The sequence below is a fragment of the Megalops cyprinoides genome, chromosome 2, assembly GCF_013368585.1.
Source record: "Megalops cyprinoides isolate fMegCyp1 chromosome 2, fMegCyp1.pri, whole genome shotgun sequence".
Classification (NCBI taxonomy): domain Eukaryota; kingdom Metazoa; phylum Chordata; class Actinopteri; order Elopiformes; family Megalopidae; genus Megalops; species Megalops cyprinoides.
In genome coordinates, this window is record NC_050584.1 from 66,088,645 (window position 1) to 66,111,349 (window position 22,705).

The following is a 22,705-nucleotide window of genomic DNA, read 5'->3' on the forward strand; positions in this document are numbered from 1 at the left end:
TCTACTGTACACACCTGTGCTCACCTGGGAAAATCAGAACAGCTGGACAGGTGTACAGTCAAGTATCTGTTCAAGGGAACTGAGCTTTTAGTTGATATACTATGGTGTTGCAATGGTGATTGTCTTTGTTAGTTTTTTATTAGTACTATTGCATGTGTACTTGCATGACAGTAGTGTGGGTGTTTCAGTAATGTATTTTATAACAATTTAATCAATTTTTAATAATAAAAATTAATAATTTTTGACATACCCAAAAAAGATTACTGAAGACATCAATAGTGACATGAAGTAAGTAATATTCATAGTGGTAGAGTGATATTTGTAAGGGCTTAAGAATTCTCAATAATACTTTATTTACTTAAGATATAACAGCTCACTTTTGATCAGTAGGAAAGGCTCCTTCTCTGAATCTGATTGGCTGTTCCATGGACCAGTCACTCTTCATTGACAGAAAGCTGGGCACAGGGGAGCCTGGTCTCTCCAGATGGACCCTGTAAACAGCACACAATAACAGAAATCTGTCAGCGCTAAGTCAGATGTGAGCTGCCGATTTCATCATGATTCTGTAGTATATACAGGGATCGTTTAACATTTATGCCATCAGGAATAAATAAGACAAAATGACGAGAAAACTCTGTATTCATTAGTCATAGAGCTCACCTCTGATCAGTAGAAATGTCTCCACTGAATCTGATTGGCTGTTCCATTGACCAATCACTCTTCACAGAGAGACAGCTGGGTACAGGTGAGTCTGCTCTCTCCTGCTGGACCCTATTAAGAGCACATAGACAGACCTTTTAATCTAAATGTGATTAGCATCATGGAAAGGAGCTTGATATGTATTTGTAGATGTGATACACACACACACACACACACGCACACAGAGCTCCTCTCACCTCTTACTCTCAGGGTCCATGGCTCCATCATGGGTCTCACACTCCCCAGAGAGACTCATTTCAGAGTCCATACCCCTCCTCAGGAGTATGGACTGAGAGGAACCAGGGAAGTCCAGGGCTTCTTACCCAGATCAGCAGACCTGCAAACACACCAGACAGAGTGATACACACTCCCTGCTGTTATTCGTGCAAATGTAATGTGGGAGGATGGTTGTCGTGAATGGGAGAGTTTGTTCAGCTTTTTATTGGATGTTGATATGTTTTAATGGTATGAAATGGTGAAGCTGAAGTAACAGGAGCATTGACTGTACCTCGGCTGAAAATGACACTCATTACTGTGCTGATATTTAAAAAGGTTGAGACTTTCTGGATGAGTAATACTGAAAGGTTTATGAAACTCCCTGAAACTAGGTGGCAGGTGGTGTTAACATAGGAATTAATAATTAAAATATTTGTATATGCTTATGCATACCATAATTAACTCATTTCCTGTTTTTTCCACTTTGATTCTCAGCTTCCCTCATTATTTCCATCAGAAATTTCCAGGACTTTCTTAAACGCTTTTGTAAGCGTTCTGCAAAGTCTGCAGTAACAAAATGTTTGACTCGGATTCTGCATTTTAACATTTAACATGCTTCCTCCATCTTCATAATTAACATGCCTAAGGCATTTAAAGCCAGTAAAAGTTAAGCTCATTTAAAGATTAAAGTGGATGTTGGCTGAACTGTATTTTTATTCATAATTTTAATTCACTTGATTTTCGGGGCATTCATTGTTGAATAGAAAAGCTGGTGTTATGACAAGCCAGGCCTAGGCAGGAGGAAAAAAAATAATAGGAAAAAGTAGCTGTGATGTTCTCCAGGAAAGTTTTGACTGCATTGTGATATGTACTGGACAAATGGACCCCTTTACTGCCAGGTCTGGCTGTCCAGAATTTGTCCCTTGAGTTGTATGGTTAATCAAAAAGTTTGATCAAAATGAAAGATTGATTCATTATACAGGTGAGTCAAATACAGGTCAGCATGAAATACTGTTCTTGGACTTAGAACCTTGCTTAAAGAATGACTGATTGGCTGAGGAGCTGGACCAATAAAAACTCACTGCTGCGTGATTGTGACCTTTGTAGTGTTTGTCTCAGGTTGCAGCTGTGCCTCCATAGGCTGTAGACAGGGAATCAGGAGTGTGTCAGCTTGTGTAATTTCTTTCTCCTGATTAATTCCATTTACTCCAAGCGTGAAATTCCCTCAGTCCCACACTCCCAGTCAGAATGAATCACACCCCTCTGTTGTGGCTACATTTTTCACTTCAAAGGAAAGCCCCCATTAGATCCACTCCATTCGTCTCCCTGGGCTCCAACAGCTCAGCTGATTCTAACAGTCCAGCAGGTTTGGGGCAGGTGGGCTTTACCTTTACTGGGGAGATTATCTATTAATCTGCGGGCATTCCTTATGAAACGGTTCAGGGTTGAGTACATATTTAGCCCGTATGTAGCTTCACCATATTGGTTGTGTCATATCAAACTCATAAATGTTAAAGAAGCTTGACACATTGGTTATTTACCGGCTATTTGCATTACACTGCCTCTAAGTTTTACTCCTTACTGCGATTTCTCCATGATCTTGGATGTTACCTATAAAGAAGAGGACTCTGTATTATACTATACTCACCTGTACACAGGTATTTACTGGTCTGGCTTCACTTCACATTATGCAGGCTATGTTCACCTGTACACAGGTACGTAATGGTCTGACATCATATTACACACACTGCACTCACCTGTACACAGGTACTTACTGATCTGGTTCTCTTCATATTACACAGACTGCACTCACCTGTACACAGTTTCACAGCTGATCCTCTGTGCAAACAGTTCTGTTCTTCTCCCCCATCAGTATCACAACTAAGACTGTGCAGTTTGGTTTCTATTTCATGCTGTCATCTGTAGTTTGTTAATGATTATCTTCCTAGGGAGGCTGCCAGTGTATATGAAAACAGGTATTGTATGCATCCTTGTGTCTTTACTGCTGTCATTTAGCACTATAAAAACCCTATAATCTCATTCTCCAGTCTGGTTAGAAGTGACCTTTTGGACTTAAGCTTGTTAGGTACAGCATGACCCAATAAGGTTTCTCCTTTATAAAAGGTACACTATTACAGCCAGCAAATCAGCAACAGGTCAAAACATGAAAATATTGATTGAACAGACCAGTGTTAACAGCACATTGCCTTATCTTGATAAGCAGATTTGAAAGTTCCACTTTAACAATAGTGACTGAGTGTAACTGGATTTCAGTGCTATGAGTATTCAGTACTTTAAGTATAGTAATCTACTTACTGGAATGAATCAAAATTACCATTCAGATACTACCTGGAATAACCCTAGCCTCAGTAGCATATCAGTTAGTAAGTAGCATATCATGTCAAGAGCAATTCGTAGTTACAGAGTATTGGATAAAAAAAAGATTTAGATGAATAATTGTGTGGATTATGGTCATGCTAGAATGTCCATTTTTGGTCAAGTTTGAGTTTGTTGTTGCAGGTAAAAAGTGTTGGTTTTTTAGTTCTTCAGTTCTAGCTCCTCCATCAAGGTTATACTACAGGTAAGACTGAGCTTTCAATTTCATGTTTTATTCTGAAGAATGTGAAGCAGTCTAACCAGTTACTGTTTACCTTTCCTGTGAATCTGCCAGTTGCCATGAAAATAGTTTTACCTACTGGTGGAAACTGCTGTAAAGGGCAAAGACAACTGGTTGGTTGTCCAATACTTCTGGTTTACGCCACCCTCCATTAGGGGAGGGACGCTTAGTTTTGAGGTATGTTTCCCTGTGTGGGAGGTGCAGCACCCTGCAGGTTATTCACACAAGCAGAGAAGCTGACTGGCAAAAACAACAGAACTGTTGAGTGTGTTTGAGTCAACGTAGCCGTTTAGATGACATGTCGCCGCATACCTCTTTCTTACATATGTAAAATCTACTCCCAATTACTTTCTGTGTGTTGGATACAGAATTTATGGTTACATAAGACAACATGAGGATAAACAAAGATGAATTGTTTGGAATTGTTTAACTCCTGGTAGCACAAAAAATACTTTTCGTAAAAATGCAGATATTGTCTATATACTGTTAGGGTGGGAACACTCCTGCAAAAATCTTTCCAAAGACAATAAAAAATGCCAGGGCCCAATTATTAAATGCGCACATTCTGCACTTCTGCCTGAACAGTTATGCTGCTATGGCTTATAACTGGCGGGAATTCCTTTCCATGCTGCTGAGACTGTGCTTTCTTGTCTGTTATTGTTCTGAACAAATATGATATACGAGTTTGTCTACTCCCACCCATTGCCCCGGATAAAGTAAATGTCAGTAAATATCCAACTGTATAGATGTAATCTGTAACCTGTGCATGTCACTCTGGATAAGAGCATCAGCTAAATAATAATGTATATAATGTAATGACCTACACACATCTCACTATGAGTGCGTATGTGGCAATTTTTCAATAGACATTTTTTTCCTGGAGCTTCAACAGATCACCTCTTTGCCAGGGGTCAGGTAATAATTGTCTCTTTTAATTCCCTCTGTAACACAATTTATGACAGCCTTGGTTGTGAAATGCAGTATATTAAATACATTTTCTTTGTTTTTGTTTGTTCATTTGTTTGACAATTATTCATTACAAAGAACTAGTGTGACCTCTAACAGCAGATACAGCTCCTGACCAAGGTTTCTATAAATTTCTGTCTTTGAGAGTTCTCACATGCTCCCAAAAAAGGATAACACACATTAGCAGAGATGGTGACAACAATCACAGGACGTAGGTCTTTATCCGTTTCCTTCCTATCCGGTTCTTTTAAAGTCATGAAAATATCAGAAAATAAATGTATTGATTGAACACATGAAATAAAATAATTTTAAAAAATGTAAAAAGCACCATGAAGAGTCATCTTTAGTATGCCAACCCAGAGTCTTTCCCAGGGTGTCATCTCTAAGAGACCAACCCCTTAGAGCCCTTTAACTGCACACCTCTCCCTGCCTTAGTCTCACAAAGATGCAGGAGTCTATTCCAGCTGGCACAGGGACACTGATGACTCAGATCCAACCCAAAACCCAGCATAGATGGGTTGAGTGAATTTGGTATGGAATGTGTGCAGGAGGGTCATTGTGTCAGAGGAGACACTGTAGAAGGACAGAGTGCCGGCCGGCCAGTCCAGATACACTCCTATTCTGTGGGAGGGGGTGGGGGGAGCAGAAATGGGAGTTGCCTCTTTACTGTGCCTGACAGAATAACTCTCATTACAAGAGGCCCAACACCAGGACTTGTCATTTTTTCCAAGGATACTGTCCTCATTCCTTCCTCTCCTTCTCATTCCTTTGTATGCCACTCCTATTTGAGTGGCGTAACTCCCACTCCACTCAGCCTCCCAGTAACAGCGTTCAGACAGACCCTCTCTGCACAGCACTTGGGGCCAGTAGTCAAATCTCTCTGGATGGTCAGAATATGGCTGCTCCTTTCTCCCCCAGGTCACCTTCCTGTCCCCCTCAGACAGGGACAGGTTTCTGTGTGCTGTGTTGGGGTCCAGTGTGAGCTGGCAGGCATCTGCAGAGAGGAGGGAGGGAACACCCACCCACACGCACACACGCACGCGCAGACACACAAAGAAACAAAAATATGGAAAACGTGCTTAAAAACATAATGCATTGATATTGTTTCTTGATTCAAAAACATGATAAAGTGTATTTTACTATGCTTTCACAGAGTTTGGCAAGAGAAAGTTATGTCTGAACATTTTTACAAAAACTTATGTCTAATTAACCATTTTATCACTGGTTGCCTTGGTAGAAAATAAAGAATATGATAGAAATCTCAATGCCTCCCATATTCTAGATTACTGTATCTGATGTGAACTCCCCTGATGCTTCTTCTATAGTTCATTTTTAGTTCAAATAAACTTACATTTCCTTGGTGCTGGTTTGATTCTGCACTCACCAGCATGGTCCACACTGAAAGAAAACCAGAAGAACAGACAGTGATTGAGTGACACACAGCCTGTCTATGAAGTGCAGTGTGGAAACTCAGAGCCCTGTGACAATGGGAGAGCTCCACACACTGTCAGGACTTTCCTGTTCTCACAGAGACAGTCTTTATGTTAGTGTCCATCTCACAGAGGGAGATAAGCCAAGGATATCTTCTGTTGAAATGTATTATTCAGTAAAACCTAGAAATCTGACTTCTCAATATATTGGGTTGATTACTTCAGAAAAAAAAAACAATGTCATTTAATGAGTTCTATAATTCACCTCAGTTTCTCTAGTTTACAGTTGGGATCCTCCAGTCCAGCAGAGAGCACTCTCACCCCTGAGTCTCCTGGGTGATTGTAGCTCAGATCCAACTCTCTCAGGTGTGAAGGGTTTGAACGCAGAGCTGAAGCCAGAGAAACACAGCTTCTCCATGTGACCTGACAGCCTGATAGCCTGTGGAGAAAAGGAAAAAAAATAATGAAAAGTTACAATGATTGTTTTACTAAATGAAAGTTTTTCAGACAAAATGTGCTGTTATGATCTACACTCCAGCAACATATTTGAACAAACTTGGAAGTCCTGTTCTTTTGTGAATAGTACTGTAAAAAATTTGCAGAAGTCATAATAAGATGATGAGAAGATAATACCAGCTGTATGGTAAAAGGATAATTTTTCCAAAATCACATAACCAATTTCACTGGCTACTCCATGCAGTACAAACCATTCTAATTTTATATTATCTGAATAGGCTAATAGTAGGCTCAGAGAATAAAATGGACCCATCCACGCAAATTATACACTGCCTCCTCTTCTGAAAATGAAAGCAATTTCTGCACCACTTGTCAAATTTGAGAAATATGAATCTGGTGAATGGTGCAGCGGGAATTATTCTCAAAGACAGAGTTATGAATATTAGGTAGAAGTAACTGAAACGTAGCAAACCTGGCTACTGTACCCAGCATGTATTGCTGCTGATGTTGTGAGAGATAATTGCTTAAAGTACCTGGTGGAGCACCACCAATCTCCTATAGTGGAAAGGCAGGCTGGTCTATATCCACTCAACACACATTAAGGTCCCTGAATCCTTGCTACAGGGTAATAATAACTACACATAAAATGCCTTGCAAAAGTATTTAGCCCCTTGACCAATTTTCACATTCTAATGAACAACAAATGATACATCCAAATTTTTCTCTGTGTGAAATTTAAAATAATTTTGAGTTTCAGCATTTTTAAATAAATTGCACACAGAATAAAACATTGGTTTTGTGTTAGAATTTTTTTTTAGTTAGAAAATATTTTTAAGAAAAAAAAAAAAACTAATATATGCTGTTGGCATATGTATCCAACACTTGTGCTCTGGAATTTCAAAATTTATTCACGAGTATGAGGTAGAGAAGGTTGACAAAACTGCTGATGTGTAATGCCAAACATTTGACAAATACACCATATCTAGGTATTTTTGTATATTTTACTGACTGTCCATTACAAAAGGAGAGTAACTCTTAAATTTCTTTACATCTAGCCCAGTGGCGTCGTTAGGTCCGATCATTCGGGGCTATAACCCTGAATATTTTAAGCCTACCCCTGAATATTTTCACCCTGAAAAAGGAGGTGTTTATAGCAAAACAACAGACTGTGTAACAGAGCAGAACTTGACTTGCAGCATCCGAAGGCGTGATAATATTTATTTATTATAAAGGTACATATAACCTCCCCAACCTACTGATGCTGATCTCCCTTCAAAAAATAAAAATAAAAAAGACAAGCCCCAGGCAAACTTGACTTATCCCCTGATCTTTTCAATAGCTAGAAACACCCCTGATCTAGCCTATACAAAGAAGAACTGACCTCAGTGCAAATGTAATGGTGTAAGAAAATGGTGTATGAAAAAATATATGATTCAATTAATATCTGGTTATATCGCCGTATTTTCATTTGGTTTCTAAGTGATAATATAATTTATTATTTTGGTCTAACTAAAATGGGTAATTGATTATACTGGTCTCACGGTCTGCCTATAGGGGGAGCGTATTGTCTGCTTCTCGTTCATTACAACATTGAATTGAGAGCAGCATGTCCCGTCTTTGCTCTTGAATTTATATTTTCCCCTTTTCAGTGGCATAGCACAAAGACTGCCACATCAATCTAGCCGCTAAACCATATCACTGAAGAACTGACCTCAGTGTCTCCAGTTTACAGTGTGGATTCCCCAGTCCAGCAGAGAGCAGCTCCACTCCTGAATCCTGCAGCTCATTGTCACTCAGGTCCAGCTCTCTCAGACTGGAGGAGTTTGAGCTGATAGCTGAGGCCAGCCCTTCACAGCATTCCTTACTGAGGTTACACCTGTTCAGCCTGGAAAGGAAACCATAGCATGTGAAATCTTGACACTGAACTAAAAATTAATCAGTTCTTACATAAATGTTCTAATTGCGTACACACCTGTTTTTCTACATAACACTGAAATATCTTTAAACTAAGAAATGATCAGTTTTGCAAAGACAGCTACATCAATCCAGCCACTAAATCATATCACTGAAGAACTGACCTGAGTGTCTCCAGTTTACAGTGTGGATTCCCCAGTCCAGCAGAGAGCAGCTCCACTCCTGAATCCTGCAGGTCATTGTCACTCAGGTCCAGCTCTTTCAAATGGGAGGAGTTTGAGCTGATAGCTGAGGCCAACGCTTCACAGCATTCCTTACTGAGGTTACACCTGTTCAGCCTGGAAAGGAAATCATGTCATATCAGATAATTCTTTTTTTTTTTTAACATCTTTTTATTCAAAATTTTCAAATTTACAAATGAGTACATTAGCTTGGGGGGATCATCACATCAAAAAAAGACGATGACACGATATACAAAATAAATATAACATAATTACAGCATATGATCACTGCAAAGCAGAGACAACTATGACAATGTCATAATGAAGAGCATCTTTGTAAAGGCTCCTGATGCAACATATGATATCAGTCCATACAGTTAATGTGTTCACATTGGCTTGGTGTAACCTTGCTGTGGACTTTTCCAGAATGCATATATCTAAATAATAGTGTACCCAAGTATATGCCAATGGAATCCCAGGTTCTACCCAACCCTTTAGGACAGCTTTTTTTAGCTGCAGTCAATCCCACCAATAAAGCACATCTTTTTGGTCTACTGAGCACAATATTTGAATCATCCCCAAGCACTAACAAACCAGGACACATAGGAATCTGCACACCTAGAAAATCTAGAAAAGTGTTGATACTACATAGTTCCAAAGATCCTTTATTGGAAGGCACTCCCACCACATATGTACGGACGACTTGTACAAAGATATGTGTCCGATATTTTCATTTGAAATCTGCGGTACGGGGTAATATAGAATCTATGTGCCACTTTAAGATAGATCAATTGATGAGCCAGATTTTCTGAGGATGTAAAAATATTGTGCCAAATTGAACCCCAATCTACAGTAACACTTAAGGTATTAAGTTCCCTACTCCAAATAGTAGAAACAGTAAGACTGTTAATGTTATGAGATACAAACTTGTTATACAGGGATGAAACAAGGCCTCGAGAATATACCTGCAGAATAAAGGGATTGTACCAAAGGATGGGTTGGGAGAGCCCTATTCCACGGAGCTCCGTATGCACGGAGGGCTGAGCGGAGCCTAAGGTACAGAAAGTATGAGAAGCCAGGAAGCGAATAGATTTCCTTAATATTTTGGAACATACGCAGGCCTTTATCATCAAAAATATCACCCAAAACATGCACATTCTTGCTAGACCATGGGGGATAATGAGAAGGTTTTGATCCTGTTAGCAGAAAGCTATTATTCCAAACAGGGGACAAGCTATGAAGATTAAGACATATACCAAAATACTTACTTGCCTGTTGCCACACATCTAGAGAATTTGAAATTATACGGCGAAGGGAAATACATGCGAAGGGAAATGGACTTCTTTTTGAGGCCTGAAAATACTAAATCCTGAATTCTATTTGGTTTTATTATGACCTCTTCTATTTTATGAAGCAAAGGAATTAGAATCAAACCAAACCCTGAATGCTCTCAACTGAAAAGCCAAGTAATAAAATTTAAAATTCGGCAAGGACTTGCCACCATAAACTTTAGGACACTGTAATGTTGCCAACCGTATCCTGGCATGTTTGCCATTCCAAATGAAATTTTTGCACATTGAATTAATTTCTTCTAAATATTTCTGAGGAAGTGACGGGGGTAGCATAGAAAACAAAAGTTAATTTGTGGGAGAACATTCATTTTAATTACTGAAATTCTACCATGTAGAGTAAGCTGTAATGGACACCATCTTGTGAGATCAGCTTTAACTTTACTTAGAGTAGATGAAAAGTTTTGTTTCTGAATCATCTGGAGGTTAGGGTAGATTTTGATTCTTAAACATATGAAGCTAGACTGAACTGGCATAGAAAAGAGAAGAACTGAGTTTTTAGCAGCAGAATTGAGAGGCATTAGAATTGATTTATTCCAATTTATCCTATAGCCTGACAGAGACCCAAAACTATCAACCATATCAAGCACTCCTGGAATCGAATTGGATAAGTCTGAAAGATATAGCAGAATGTCGTCCGCATATAAAGAAATATGATGGACCGTGTTTTTAATACAGATAGGGGAAATTTCAGAACTTTGCCAAATAGCCTGTGCCAGAGGTTCTAATGAGAGGGCAAATAAACCGGGAGACAGAGGACAGCCCTGTCGAGTACCTCTTTTAAGTGGAAATTGGGGAGATATGACTGACCCTGTCTGAACGCAGGCAGTCGGATTATTGTATAAGGTACGAACAATATGTATAAATAGGAGACCGAAACCAAACCGTTCAAGCATAGCCCATAAGTAAGGCCATTCTAAGTGGTCAAATGCTTTTTGCGCATCTACTGAGAAAATGTCAAAAGACTCTGCATTTTGGAGAGCCAAATGAAGAATATGCAAAAGTCTACACAAGTTATCGGCACCTAACCTACCTCTCATAAATCCAGTTTGGCCATAATGAATCAAACCATCAATACATTTTTCCAGTCTTTTTGTAAGAACTTTTGCATAGAGCTTCAGGTCAAACTTTAGCAAACTTATAGGTCTGTAGCTCGAGCATTCTATTGGCTCCTTGTCTTTTTTGAGAAGCAATGAAATTAGGCCTGTATTTCTGGTCCGTATGGAATGAGCCAATTTCCATGGAATAATTGATAGAGTCGATAATCAAGGGACCCACAAGATCCCATGCTGCCAGCAGTAATTCAGGCGGAATACCATGCCCGGGGACTTGCGTTTTTGCATTGAGAGGGTCTTTTAATTCATCTGGAGTGAGAGGAGCATCCAAAAGTCTGGCCTGATCAACTGAAAGAGATGATAGATGCAATGCACTCAAAAATTCTTTAATTTTTTTCATAGTCAGTGAAAACCTCGGATTTATAAATATGCAAAAAATATGTTTTAAAAGTTTCATTAACTGAAAGGGGCTGTGAAATTAATATACCATTGGCATCTCTAATTGCGTCAATAGAGGCTAACCGCTGACACTGTTTAATTCTCAAAGCTAGAAGTCTGCTGGGTCTGTCTGCATGCTCATAATATAACTGTCTGGTCCGGAGTAGTAAGAACTCTGTTTTCAACCTAGCCAATGTCTTAAACTCAGCTTTTAAAGAGACAAGCTGAGTCACTCTAGAGTGCAGGAAATTATGATTTTGTAAACATTCTATCCGTTTAATTTCGGCCGCCAAATGAGCAATTCTTTGATTTCTTTGATTCTTTTGATTTATTCAGATTAGAACCGAAATAAATAAATAAATAAATAAACCTCTGATAAAACAATTTACTTCCCATAACTGTTGAGGGGTGATTTTGGGGTCTCTGTTGATTTCTAGGAACTCCTTTAAGCCTTTTGAAAAAGCCCACATTTTGGAGAAGAAAAACATTGAATTGCCATCTCCCGCAGCCGCTCATCCTAGAAGAAAAATCAAAGCCGTAGGCCTACAGCACCGGTGCATGAACAGATAGTACGATTAGTAGAATATCAGTAGAAATAATGTGTTTCAGGATACTGGATGAAATATGTAATCAATACGAGAATATGTATTATGTCGAAAGGAGAAAAACGTGAAGTCTTTGACGGTGTGATTCCTAAGACGCCATGCATCCAGCAGATTTAAATCGCGTAAAAATGTATCAAAATGCTGCCACCCTAGCCGACACTGAATCGTTACGTGAGGCGTCAAGAAGAGGTTCTTTAACCAAACAGAAATCCCCCCCGATAATCATACAGGCGTTAGTTCACTGAAGCAACTTATGTTTGACTTCGTCAGAGAAAAGAGGGTCATAAATATTCGGGCCATACATGCGAAGCAGAGTTTAAAACCTTGCAGAGTTATGGATACAACACAAAACCTGCCCTCAGAGTCACTCCCAGAAAGATCGACTGTCAAGCTTCCTGTCTATCAAAATCATAACCCCCTTAGTTTTGTTATGGGCATGCGCAAGTATTTTACAGTATTTGTTTGGAATTCGATGAACATCGGACGACTTCATATGTGTCTCTTGAAGAAAGGCAATAACAATAGGCTCCGCTTACGACGCAAGTAATCGAGACACTGCAGTCTCTTTATATTTCCATTTAATCCGCGGACATTCCAAGTAATAAAATTATTGATACAGTTGTTCATTGTTATTGGTAACTATAACTGTAAGGTAAGCCCAGGCTCCGCTCAGTACACTATTGCTAAATGTAAAATACTGGGTGCAAAGGAAATGAAACCTATGAATTGCAAAGAGTATAAGACCAATAGTAATCAGGCCCTTTCTTTCCTGCTTGCAGCTATATTTTCATGTTAGTGCTGCCATTTTCAAAGAGTTCCAGCATTGTACTGAAAATGAATCAGTTCTTAGAGAGATGATGTATTTGTATTCTTTGCATTACCCAGCAAAGAAATGAATATTTTAAATAAAAGTCTTTATAACAAGTCCAAGAAGATCTCACCTGAGTGCCTCCAGTTTACAGTTGGGGTCCTCCAGTCCAGCAGAGAGCGCTCTCAATCCTGAGTCTCCTGGGTGATTGTAGCTCACATCCAGCTCTCTCAGGTGTGAGGGGTTTGAATGCAGAGCTGAAGCCAGAGAAACACAGCCTCTCTCTGTGACTCTACACAGTGACAGCCTGCAGAGAGAAGGAGAAAAGCTCTTCACTCTCCCAGCTCTGGACACATAACTCTCTTCTTTGGGAAGTGAATATTTCAACAATTTTCTGAGGATTGGTTGCTAAATGAAGGATTTAAATCAAATGAACATATCAAACTATAGCAACACATTTGAACAAACCTGTAAATCCTATTATTTTACAAATATCAATGTTAAATAATTTAATAATAATAAAACACTATTTGGCTGAGACAGTATATATCATTCTGGCCTCTACATTACATTATTATTTACCAGACACTCTTATCCAGAGTGGCTTACATAAGTTACAATTTATACCACTAAATAATAAATAAATTCTGGGTTAAGTACCTTGTCCAAGGGCACAACATCAGTGCCCCAGTGGCGAATCAAACCAGCAATCTTTCATTTATGAGCCCTGCTCCTTACCACTATGCTACACTGCTGCCCATGCGGAACTGACCTCAGTGTCTCTAGTTTACAGTGTGGATTCTTCAGTCCTTCAGCAGAGAGCAGCTCCACTCCTGAATCCTGCAGGTCATTGTCACTCAGGTCCAGCTCTCTCAGACTGGAGGAGTTTGAGCTGATAGCTGAGGCCAGCGCTTCACAGCATTTCTCACTGAGGTTACAGCTGTTCAGCCTGGAAAGGAAATCATGCCATATCAGATAATTCCACACAACCCCCCTGCCCTCACACACCATAAAGGAGCTGGGCATGAGTCTCCATTACATGGTAACTACACAGATACATTGATCTTTATTATTATTATTATTTATTATCAGGATAGGCTGATATCATATGCTGTCATATCAGATAATTCCACACAACCACCCTGCACCCACACAACTTACAGGAGATGGGTCAGAATTACAGCTGACCCCTAAGGTGTGACTGACTGTGTTAAAGTGTATCAGCATGACACAAAAACTATGCTGACCCTTGATCTTTATATTATTTGGATAGACTGAGACCAGTCTCTGGGAATGGTATTACTCCATTCATACAAAACATGTTTTTTCACCATTATATTAATGCTTTCATTGGCTACACTGTGTGACTTCTTAAGCTTGGAGAAATTTCTGAATATTTTGCCACATTAGAGAAATATTATCATATTAGACATGGCAGAAATTACTTTCAATGGCAGAGACTGAGAGCTGTAGTAAAATAGTCAATGTTAGAGACCAGTAGTGTTAATCTTTACCAGTCTGTATTCACAGGTTTCCAGCAATGGACCATAAAGTGCCCCAAAATCTCACCTCAGTTTCTGCAGTTCACAATTTGGATCCTTCAGTCCAGCAGAGAGCGCTCTCACTCCTGAGTCTCCTGGGTGATTGTAGCTCAGATCCAGCTCTCTCAGGTGAGAGGGGTTTGAATGCAGAGCTAAAGCCAGAGAAACACAGCCCCCCTCTATAGCTCCACACAGTGACAGTCTGCAGAGAGAAGAAAAGCACCTCACTCTTCCAGTTTAATGGGATTTGAATTTTTTTTTAGATGTTACAATGATTTTCCTTTCTGAATATGTTTTCAGGAAAGGTGTGCACCAAGTTATCAAATCATTTCTTTAGTGGCATATTTGAAAAAAATATCTGGAAATTATTTTTTATAAATACCACTGTGGTATAACATTAATCCAAGAAATTATCATGTCTTTGTCAATACACAGGTCCAACTCTCTCAGACTGGAGGAGCTGATAGCTGATGCCAACAATTCACAGCATTCCTTACTGAGGTTACAGCTGTTCAGCTGTAAGGTAATCATATCATATTATATAATAACATTAGCTCAAAAAGTACTAAATTCTTACAGAATTTTTTTGTTCTCATACACACCTGTAAATCCCACTGTTTTTCTACATAACACTGACAGATATCTTTAAACAAAGAAATGATCACAGTTTTGCTGAAACAACGACATGAATCTAAACCCTAAATAAATTCACTGAAACATTGACCTAAGCCAAATATATCACTCTAGAATGTCAGTTTAGGCCCCTGAAGAACTGACCTCAGTGTCTCCAGTTTACAGTGTGGATTTCCCAGTCCAACAGACAGCAGCTCCACTCCTGAATCCTGCAGCTCATTGTCACTCAGGTCCAGCTCTCTCAGACTGGAGGAGTTTGAGCTGACAGCTGAGGCCAGCACTTTACAGCATTCCTTGCTGAGGTTACAGCTGTTCAGACTGGAAAGCAAAAGCATGTCATATCAGATAATTCCACACAAACCCCCTGCCTCCACACACCCTAAAAGAGCTGGGCATGAGTCTCCACTACATGGTAACTACACAGATACATTGATCTTTATATTATCAGGACAGGCTCAGAACAGGGTCAGGGAATGGAATTATTCCACTCCTCAGGGTTGTACGGGTTTGTGTTGTGTATGTTATTATGAGAGACTAAAAATACCTAATTTTATTCCATTTTTAACTCCTCCATTAGTGTGTAACTAGATCTTACAGGGACTAAAAGGTGTGGCAATGGTCTATGATAATCAAACCCATGACGTAGCGACATAGCAAGATCAGCTGTTAAACGAGTCCCTGCTTGAAACAACAAGAAAAATTCCTGTGTTCTGGGTTTCCTTTTGATTTTTGTCCTGGCCAAGTTCCAGCTAGTGTTGGGCTATGTTGTGCAAATTCACAGAAGCTCTAGTCCTCAAAAGTGGTAGCAGTATTTTGTGTAACTAGCCACTAAATTGTCCATTGGTTCAGCAACACTTTTGTTCTCTTGTATCAATTTTCTTCCTATACTATACAAACCACACCATGTCCTGCAAGAATTTTACAGTTTTTTCCTTTTTTCAATCTTCACGATGTGGTCCTGTGACCCAATGAAAGCATAACACTATTCAAACCCAACCCTTAGTTAACTTGTACAACCTGACTAGACAAGGGAAGCCAAGTATACTTCCATACTTCAGTCACTAGATCACAGAACCCAAAACACATCACAATACTACACATAAAATAAACAGCAAGTACCACAAGTAGCAGATGTTGGGGGGTGGAGATTGAGGTGGAATCGAGATACAGTCTGAAGAGGTGGGTCTTCAGTCAACACTAGAACTCACTATCCTGCATACTGCATAGCACAGCCCACTGTGAACATGCAACTCATTAGAATGTTTGTTCGGTAGGTTACCGGGTTTTTGTAAAGAATGTGAACTAGTTCTTATTTCTTCTACTTTGTGAATTTTCTTGTTTATCATGATTTGGATGAAATGTATTTATGTTTATTTCATTGTACTTTAGTTATGTTGCTTGAAGCATCCCAAAGCCAACAGCAGTGGTGACGTTACATGAATTCCCACCTCTAATTAAGGAGCCTGTGAACAGCCACTCAGCCACCGTTTTCCCCAGAGTTGTTTTGTTTTTTGTATTTCTTTCATTTTATTTCATTTGTGTTTCATTGTAATACTGTTATAGTATAGTATAGTGTGATGCAGTGTATACTGTTGGGTGCGGGTGTCATGGGGGCAACTAGCTGTCGGGAGGGAGCACTCTAATTTATTTTCCAGCCATTTCTTGTTGTTTTATGAAGTTTGTCTTTTCTTCATTTAACCCATACTGTGCAATAAGAGGCCATGGGCATTGTGCAATAGGTTGTAGCAAAGGAACTGTTTGCTGTGAACTTTGATTGTGGTGTAGCACTTTAATTTTATACTTCTGTCACAGTCTATTCATTGGTGTGGTGTTTATCCTTGGGAAATACTCTATTAGCCATTGTATGGACCATTGTCATAAAAAGATAGAGACAGAGACAGAGAGATGAGAGACAGGGAGTACAGAGAACTTCCATGACTGAGATACGAGCAGCTCAGTCCCACCACCTCAGTCAGAGGGTCGGGAAGTGTGAAGACAGAGTATCCAGTGGAGAGGGCTTCTGAGGTTGAGGTTTTGTCTGAGGTGATCCACGTCTCTGTGAGGGCAAGGAACTGGAGAGAGGAGGGAGCTGTGTGTGAAGTCAGCCTTTTGACAGCCTTTGACTGACAGTTCCACAGGCAGGTTGTTGGTGGGGGTCAAGAAGGACAAGGACAAGATTGCCAATTGCCGATATTACAAGATCAGGGAGGGCAGTGATGGTGAGTTTGTCCTCTGCAGGAGATGGTCACAGGAATTGTTATCCACATGATGCATTTCTGTTCTCCTTGATTTTATCCCTTGATGGACTCCGGCAGATAGATTCCCTTGTCATTGCCCAACTGAGTCTTCATCCTTCCTACTGTAACTCCCTCTTTGCCTGTTTCCTGCCTGTGCCATCAAACCCTACTACTACAGACTACTACAGAATGCAGCTACGTTACATTACATTTTAATGTATCCGGAGAAAGCAACAATTCGCAGTAAGATTCACTACAGTTCAAATGGATGCTGACTTGCAAGGCAACAATAAATGCAGACCCACTCATACCGACTATCATAACAGGACAATTGGAGTAATACAGTTGCATATCGAAAAAGAACACAGTGCCATGAGAGAGCTGACACCATTGTTCTAACGAGCTCACCAGCTAGTGGTCTCAGATCACAGAAAAGCTCCTATCTGTCAATTCCCAATGTGTTTCAACTAGTTTTCCTGGGGGGACTATCACACACACATGCCTTCATTAAGTTCCTCAAGACTTAATGCTTAAAGAAAAAAATTGGAACTGTGGTGTTTTTCCTTTAAAAAAAAAAAAACACCTGGTACTGGCATTTTTAACCATTTTATGCTGAAATATTGAAAAGGCTCATCTTGATTCCAAAACTTAATTATTATCTTAGAAGTATCTGCATAGCTTTCAAGATTGCCATCACAAGACATTCACTGCAATCTGCAATAAGGACTGTTAACTCAGTAAGAAAATTCCTGCTAACAGTCTTTGGACAAGGAGGCGTGATTTTCCAATGTGCAAAATAATTTATTCACAGCCCCCAACTTTTTTACACATGTGCAGAAGTGAAGTTTGAATCCCAGAAACTAAAAAACCCTCAGCAACATTACGTCCGAATTTTCCCCACTGTGGATATCTAACTGATACTGTAAGACTCTCTGACACTGTGTACTTCAGACTCTCATATGTGACCCATGGCCACACAAGCAGGTGTTGTGCTGATTGCTCATGGTCAGATTAATACGACTAATCAATACGAACAACGAAGGGAACTAAACTTTAACCTGATAGCCACCATCACCAGACCACCCATTCAGGGCCTTGAAGACATAATGCAGCACACATTACCTCACCACCCTCTGATTGTAAAGGTCCTTATATTAAACATTATGGGTGGCAGTGTAGCATAGTGGTTAAGGAGCAGGACTTGTAACCGAAAGGTTGCCGGTTCGATCCCCGCTAGGACACTGCTGCTGTACCCTTGGGCAAGGTACTTAACCCACAATTGCCTCAGTAAAATATCCAGCTGTATAAATGGATAACATTGTAAAGAACTGTAACCTATGTAAGTCGCTTTGGATAGAAGCGTCTGCTAAATGAATAAATGTAAATGTAAACAAACATTGATTAAACCTGGAAATATTTTAGGCATGTTATGATAAAAATGCTGATACAGGATGAAATTTGGAAGGAAAACAAGAGATCACACACCATAAGCTTAATATATCAATTTTGGGAATTATAGTACATCAGTCAAACTTCTATATCAAGCCCTGAGGAACTGACCTCAGTGTCTCCAGTTTACAGTGTGGATTCCCCAGTCCAGCAGAGAGCAGAATCACTCCCGAATCCTGCAGCTCATTGTCACTCAGGTCCAGCTCTCTCAGACTGGAGGAGTTTGAGCTGATAGCTGAGGCCAGGGCTTCACAGCATTCCTTGCTGAGGTTACAGCTTTTCAGCCTGGAAAGGAAATCATGTCATATCAGATAATTCCACACAACCCCCATGCCCCAACATAACCAACAGGAGCTGGGCATGACTCTCCGGTCAGAATTACAGCTGACCCCTAAGGTGTGACTGACCGTGTTAAAGTGTATCAGCATGACACAAAAACTATGCAGACCACTTATCTTGATATCATTTGGGTTGGACTAAGAGCAGTCTCTGGGAATGGTATTACTCCCTTCATATAAAACATGTTTTTTTTACCATTATATTAATGCTTTCATTGGCTACACCGTGTGACCTCTTAAGCCCTACCCCAAACACAACCTACAGGAACAGGGCATGACTCTCCTGTCAGAATTAGAGCTGTCCTCTCAGGAGTGAGTAAGTGTATAAAAAATCATCAGAATTGCACAACACCTACACAGATCCACTAATCTTTATTTTATCTTGAGTTTTAAATTGTCTTCATGAGCATCAGAGTCATCCAGTCTTCATTATATTACCTGGATAGCTTTAGAGAAAAGCATTAGCCACAAATCTGAATGTACTCAGTGAAATTTCTCAAAATGTTGATGTCACAACCATGAATGGCTTACAAATATATTGATATTTTAATCTGTGGCCATTCATGTTGTGTACTTCTGTCAGACAGCTGTTGTAATTAGTCTAAATTTGTAAACATTTCATATAAAATACGAAAGAACTCACAGAGCTGTTCTAGAGGCCTTGACCACTGGCAGCAGCCTCAGAAGACCTTCTTCTGATCTGATGTATTTCTTCAAGTCAAACACATCCAGCTCATCTTCTGATGTCAGTAACACAAAGACCAGAGCTGACCACTGTGCAGGTGAGAGGTCTTCTCTTGAAAGACTTCCTGAGCTCAGGTAACTTTGGATTTCCTCCACCAGAGAATGGTCATTCATTTCATTCAGACAGTGGAACAGATTGATGGTCCTCTCTGGAGAGAGATTCTCCCTGATCTTGTGTTTAATATACTGGACTGTTTCCTCAATGCTCTGTGAGCTGCTTCCTGTCTGTGTCAGTAGGCCTTGTAAGAGATTCTGATTGGAGTCCAGTGAGAGTCCAAGAAGGAAGCGCAGGAAAAGGTCCAGGTGTCCATTCTCATTCTGTAAAGCCTGATCCACTGCTGTCTTGAGCAACACAGATAATCTTGAGCGTGAGATGAATTTTAAAAATTGACCACGCAAGGTTTTATCAAGGCGGTGTATGTTGCTGTTTTTGTATTCAAGAAACACGTACAGAGCAGCAAGATACTCTTGAACACTCAGATGCACAAAGGAGTACACTTTCTGCTTTTGGATGCCACACTCTTGCCTAAGAAGTTCAGTGCACACCGCAGAGTTAATTGACACTTCACTGACATCAATGCCACTCTCTGTCAGGTCTTTCTTGTAGAAAATTAGATTTCCCTTTTCCAGTTGTTGAAAAGCCAGCTTCCCTAGTTTCAGAATGGACTCTCTATTCAGAACCAAATTTGCTTCAGTTGTTCCAACATATTTCTGGTCTTTCAAACTCCCCTGAAGGAGAAGGAAGTTTGTGTACATCTGAGTCAGAGTCTTAGGGATTTCTCTGCTGTCTGACTCACCCATCATTTTCTCAAGAATAGTGGCTGCAATCCAACAGAAGACTGGTATGTGACACATGATGTAGAGACTCCTTGATGACTTTATGTGTGTGATAATTCTGCTGGCCAAGTTCTGATCACTGAATCTCTTCATGAAGTATTCCTCCTTCTGTGGATCATTAAAACCTCGAACCTCTGTCACCTGGTGGACACACTGAGCAGGGATCTGATTGGCTGCTGCTGGTCGGGTGGTGATCCAGAGGAGAGCAGAGGGAAGCAGATTCCCCTTAATGAGGTTTGTCAGCAGCACATCCACTGATGTTGGCTCTGTTACATTATACCATCTCTTATTGTTCTGGAAATCTAATGGAAGTCGACACTCATCCAGACCATCAAAGATGAAGACAACTTTGCAATGCTCAATCTTAATGGATCCAAACTGTTTCTGGATTTCAGGAAAGAAGGAGTAAATCATTTGTAACAAACTGCATTGTTCACCTTCCATCACATTCAAGTCTCTAAAACATAGAGGAAATATGAAGTCAACATCCTGGTTAGCTTTTCCTTCTGCCCAGTCAAGAATGAACTTCTGCACAGAGACTGTTTTTCCAATGCCAGCAATCCCCTTTGTCAGCACAGTTCTGATTTGTTTCTCTTGTCCAGACATGGTTTTGAAGATGTCATTGCATTTGATTGGAGTCTCTTGTGTGGCTGCTTTCTTGGATGCCATCTCAACCTGTCTCACTTCATGTTCATTATTGACCCATCCTTGCCCACCCGCTGTGATGTAGAGCTCTGTGTAAATCTTATCCAGAAAGATGTTGTTTCCTTGTTCGGGCAAACCCTCATACATGCACTGATATATCCTCTCCAGAATGGATTTCACTTTGTTGGACAATTTTTTCTGAACATCATCTGCAAAAAAGAGTAATCCATGTCTCTATGATAATTATATGATCCAGACAGACACTTACATGACTGAATCTAATGTCATGTTTTTCCAGACATTTCTAGAATGTTTCTTGTTCTTTGTTTGAATAGCCCTCCCCCTTTAAGGATTTCTGACTTTAATTAATAGTGGATGAGTAGGAAGTGCCCTCACTGCTCATAGCTTCCCCCTTGGAACACCTTCTGCTCCCATGTCTGGTGTTTTGTTTTTTTGGTTACTCTCACTGGTTGAGTCCAGTGATGCTCAACAGAAGGCCCGTGGTCCAGATCTGGACCGACGGAATTTCCATTTGGGCTGCGAGACAATGCTCTTTGTTTGTGTACATCAAAGATATTCTGTAGTAATGAATACCACATACCTAGGGCTGGGCGATATGGCAAAAAAATATGATCACAATATTTTTTTTCCCATATTGATCAATATCGATATTCATCATGATATACATAGGTTAAAGATCTCCGGGCCCACGCCGGAAATTAGATTCTTAGATTCAATTTTGTTGTCATTGTGCAGCGTACAGGTACAGAGCCAATGAAATACAGTTAGCATCTAACCAGAAGTGCAAAAAGCATATATAAATAGCAGCATAAATAAATAGTGTATAAAACTGGCACAAAAAAGAAATCCGACCTGCAGAGATTTTAGATCGGGTAATAAATTATTACTAGCGTATACGGGCTCTGATATTACCAGACTGGATTGCAATTTTATTAAAAACAATCACTGACGTGGTGTTTGCCCAATGGTGTTTGGGCGACGTGCTGGCACGAGAGCACTGTTCTTATCCCATCGGCGGGGGGGGGGGGAATCAATGGCGATAGGCTTGGTTACATGAAAACGGTAATGACGGACAAACGTTCAGTGCATGTTGTCACAAATTAAACAAGCTCGGGAGCTGCTTTGCACCGCACAGTGTAGGACAATCGGCAAAAAAAGTATTGTGTTGGCATGATGCAGATCGCTCACACAAAGCAACTGTTCGGGCTTTTCATTATACGTCAACACTGCCGGGAGCTGTGGCCACTGCAACTGCTGCCGCTTCTTCCATCCATTTATCACAAGTCCACAAACCGCAACATGGCCGGAATTTTCAGTGTAACGCGAGTTCAATTTCACTGTCGCTTTTGCGGCCCTCGGCGGTTCCAGTTAATCTTTCCCTCGTTTCCAGAGCTTTCTTCGCCGCCGGTAGCTCAAACAATGCTTTGCGGTAGGAAATGGGCGTGTACTTTGACGTGCAAGCCACAGACTGCAGACTGACTGGCTG

At 40.2% G+C, this 22,705-nt stretch overlaps 1 protein-coding gene across 1 annotated transcript in view; it reads right to left on the minus strand.

The window, feature by feature from the left end:
* The window catches only part of LOC118773252 (NACHT, LRR and PYD domains-containing protein 12-like), a 47,281-nt gene that overhangs the window by 23,648 nt on the left and 928 nt on the right, over positions 1-22,705 (minus strand). The window contains exons 3-12 of the mRNA XM_036522105.1: positions 19,616-21,407; positions 18,746-18,919; positions 15,089-15,266; positions 14,701-14,831; positions 14,344-14,538; positions 13,547-13,723; positions 12,908-13,081; positions 8,463-8,636; positions 8,096-8,269; positions 6,194-6,367 (exon numbers count right to left, since the gene is read on the minus strand). Of these exons, the coding sequence (XP_036377998.1) occupies positions 6,194-6,367; positions 8,096-8,269; positions 8,463-8,636; positions 12,908-13,081; positions 13,547-13,723; positions 14,344-14,538; positions 14,701-14,831; positions 15,089-15,266; positions 18,746-18,919; positions 19,616-21,407 (3,343 nt within the window). The remainder of the gene's footprint in view (positions 1-6,193; positions 6,368-8,095; positions 8,270-8,462; positions 8,637-12,907; positions 13,082-13,546; positions 13,724-14,343; positions 14,539-14,700; positions 14,832-15,088; positions 15,267-18,745; positions 18,920-19,615; positions 21,408-22,705) is intronic.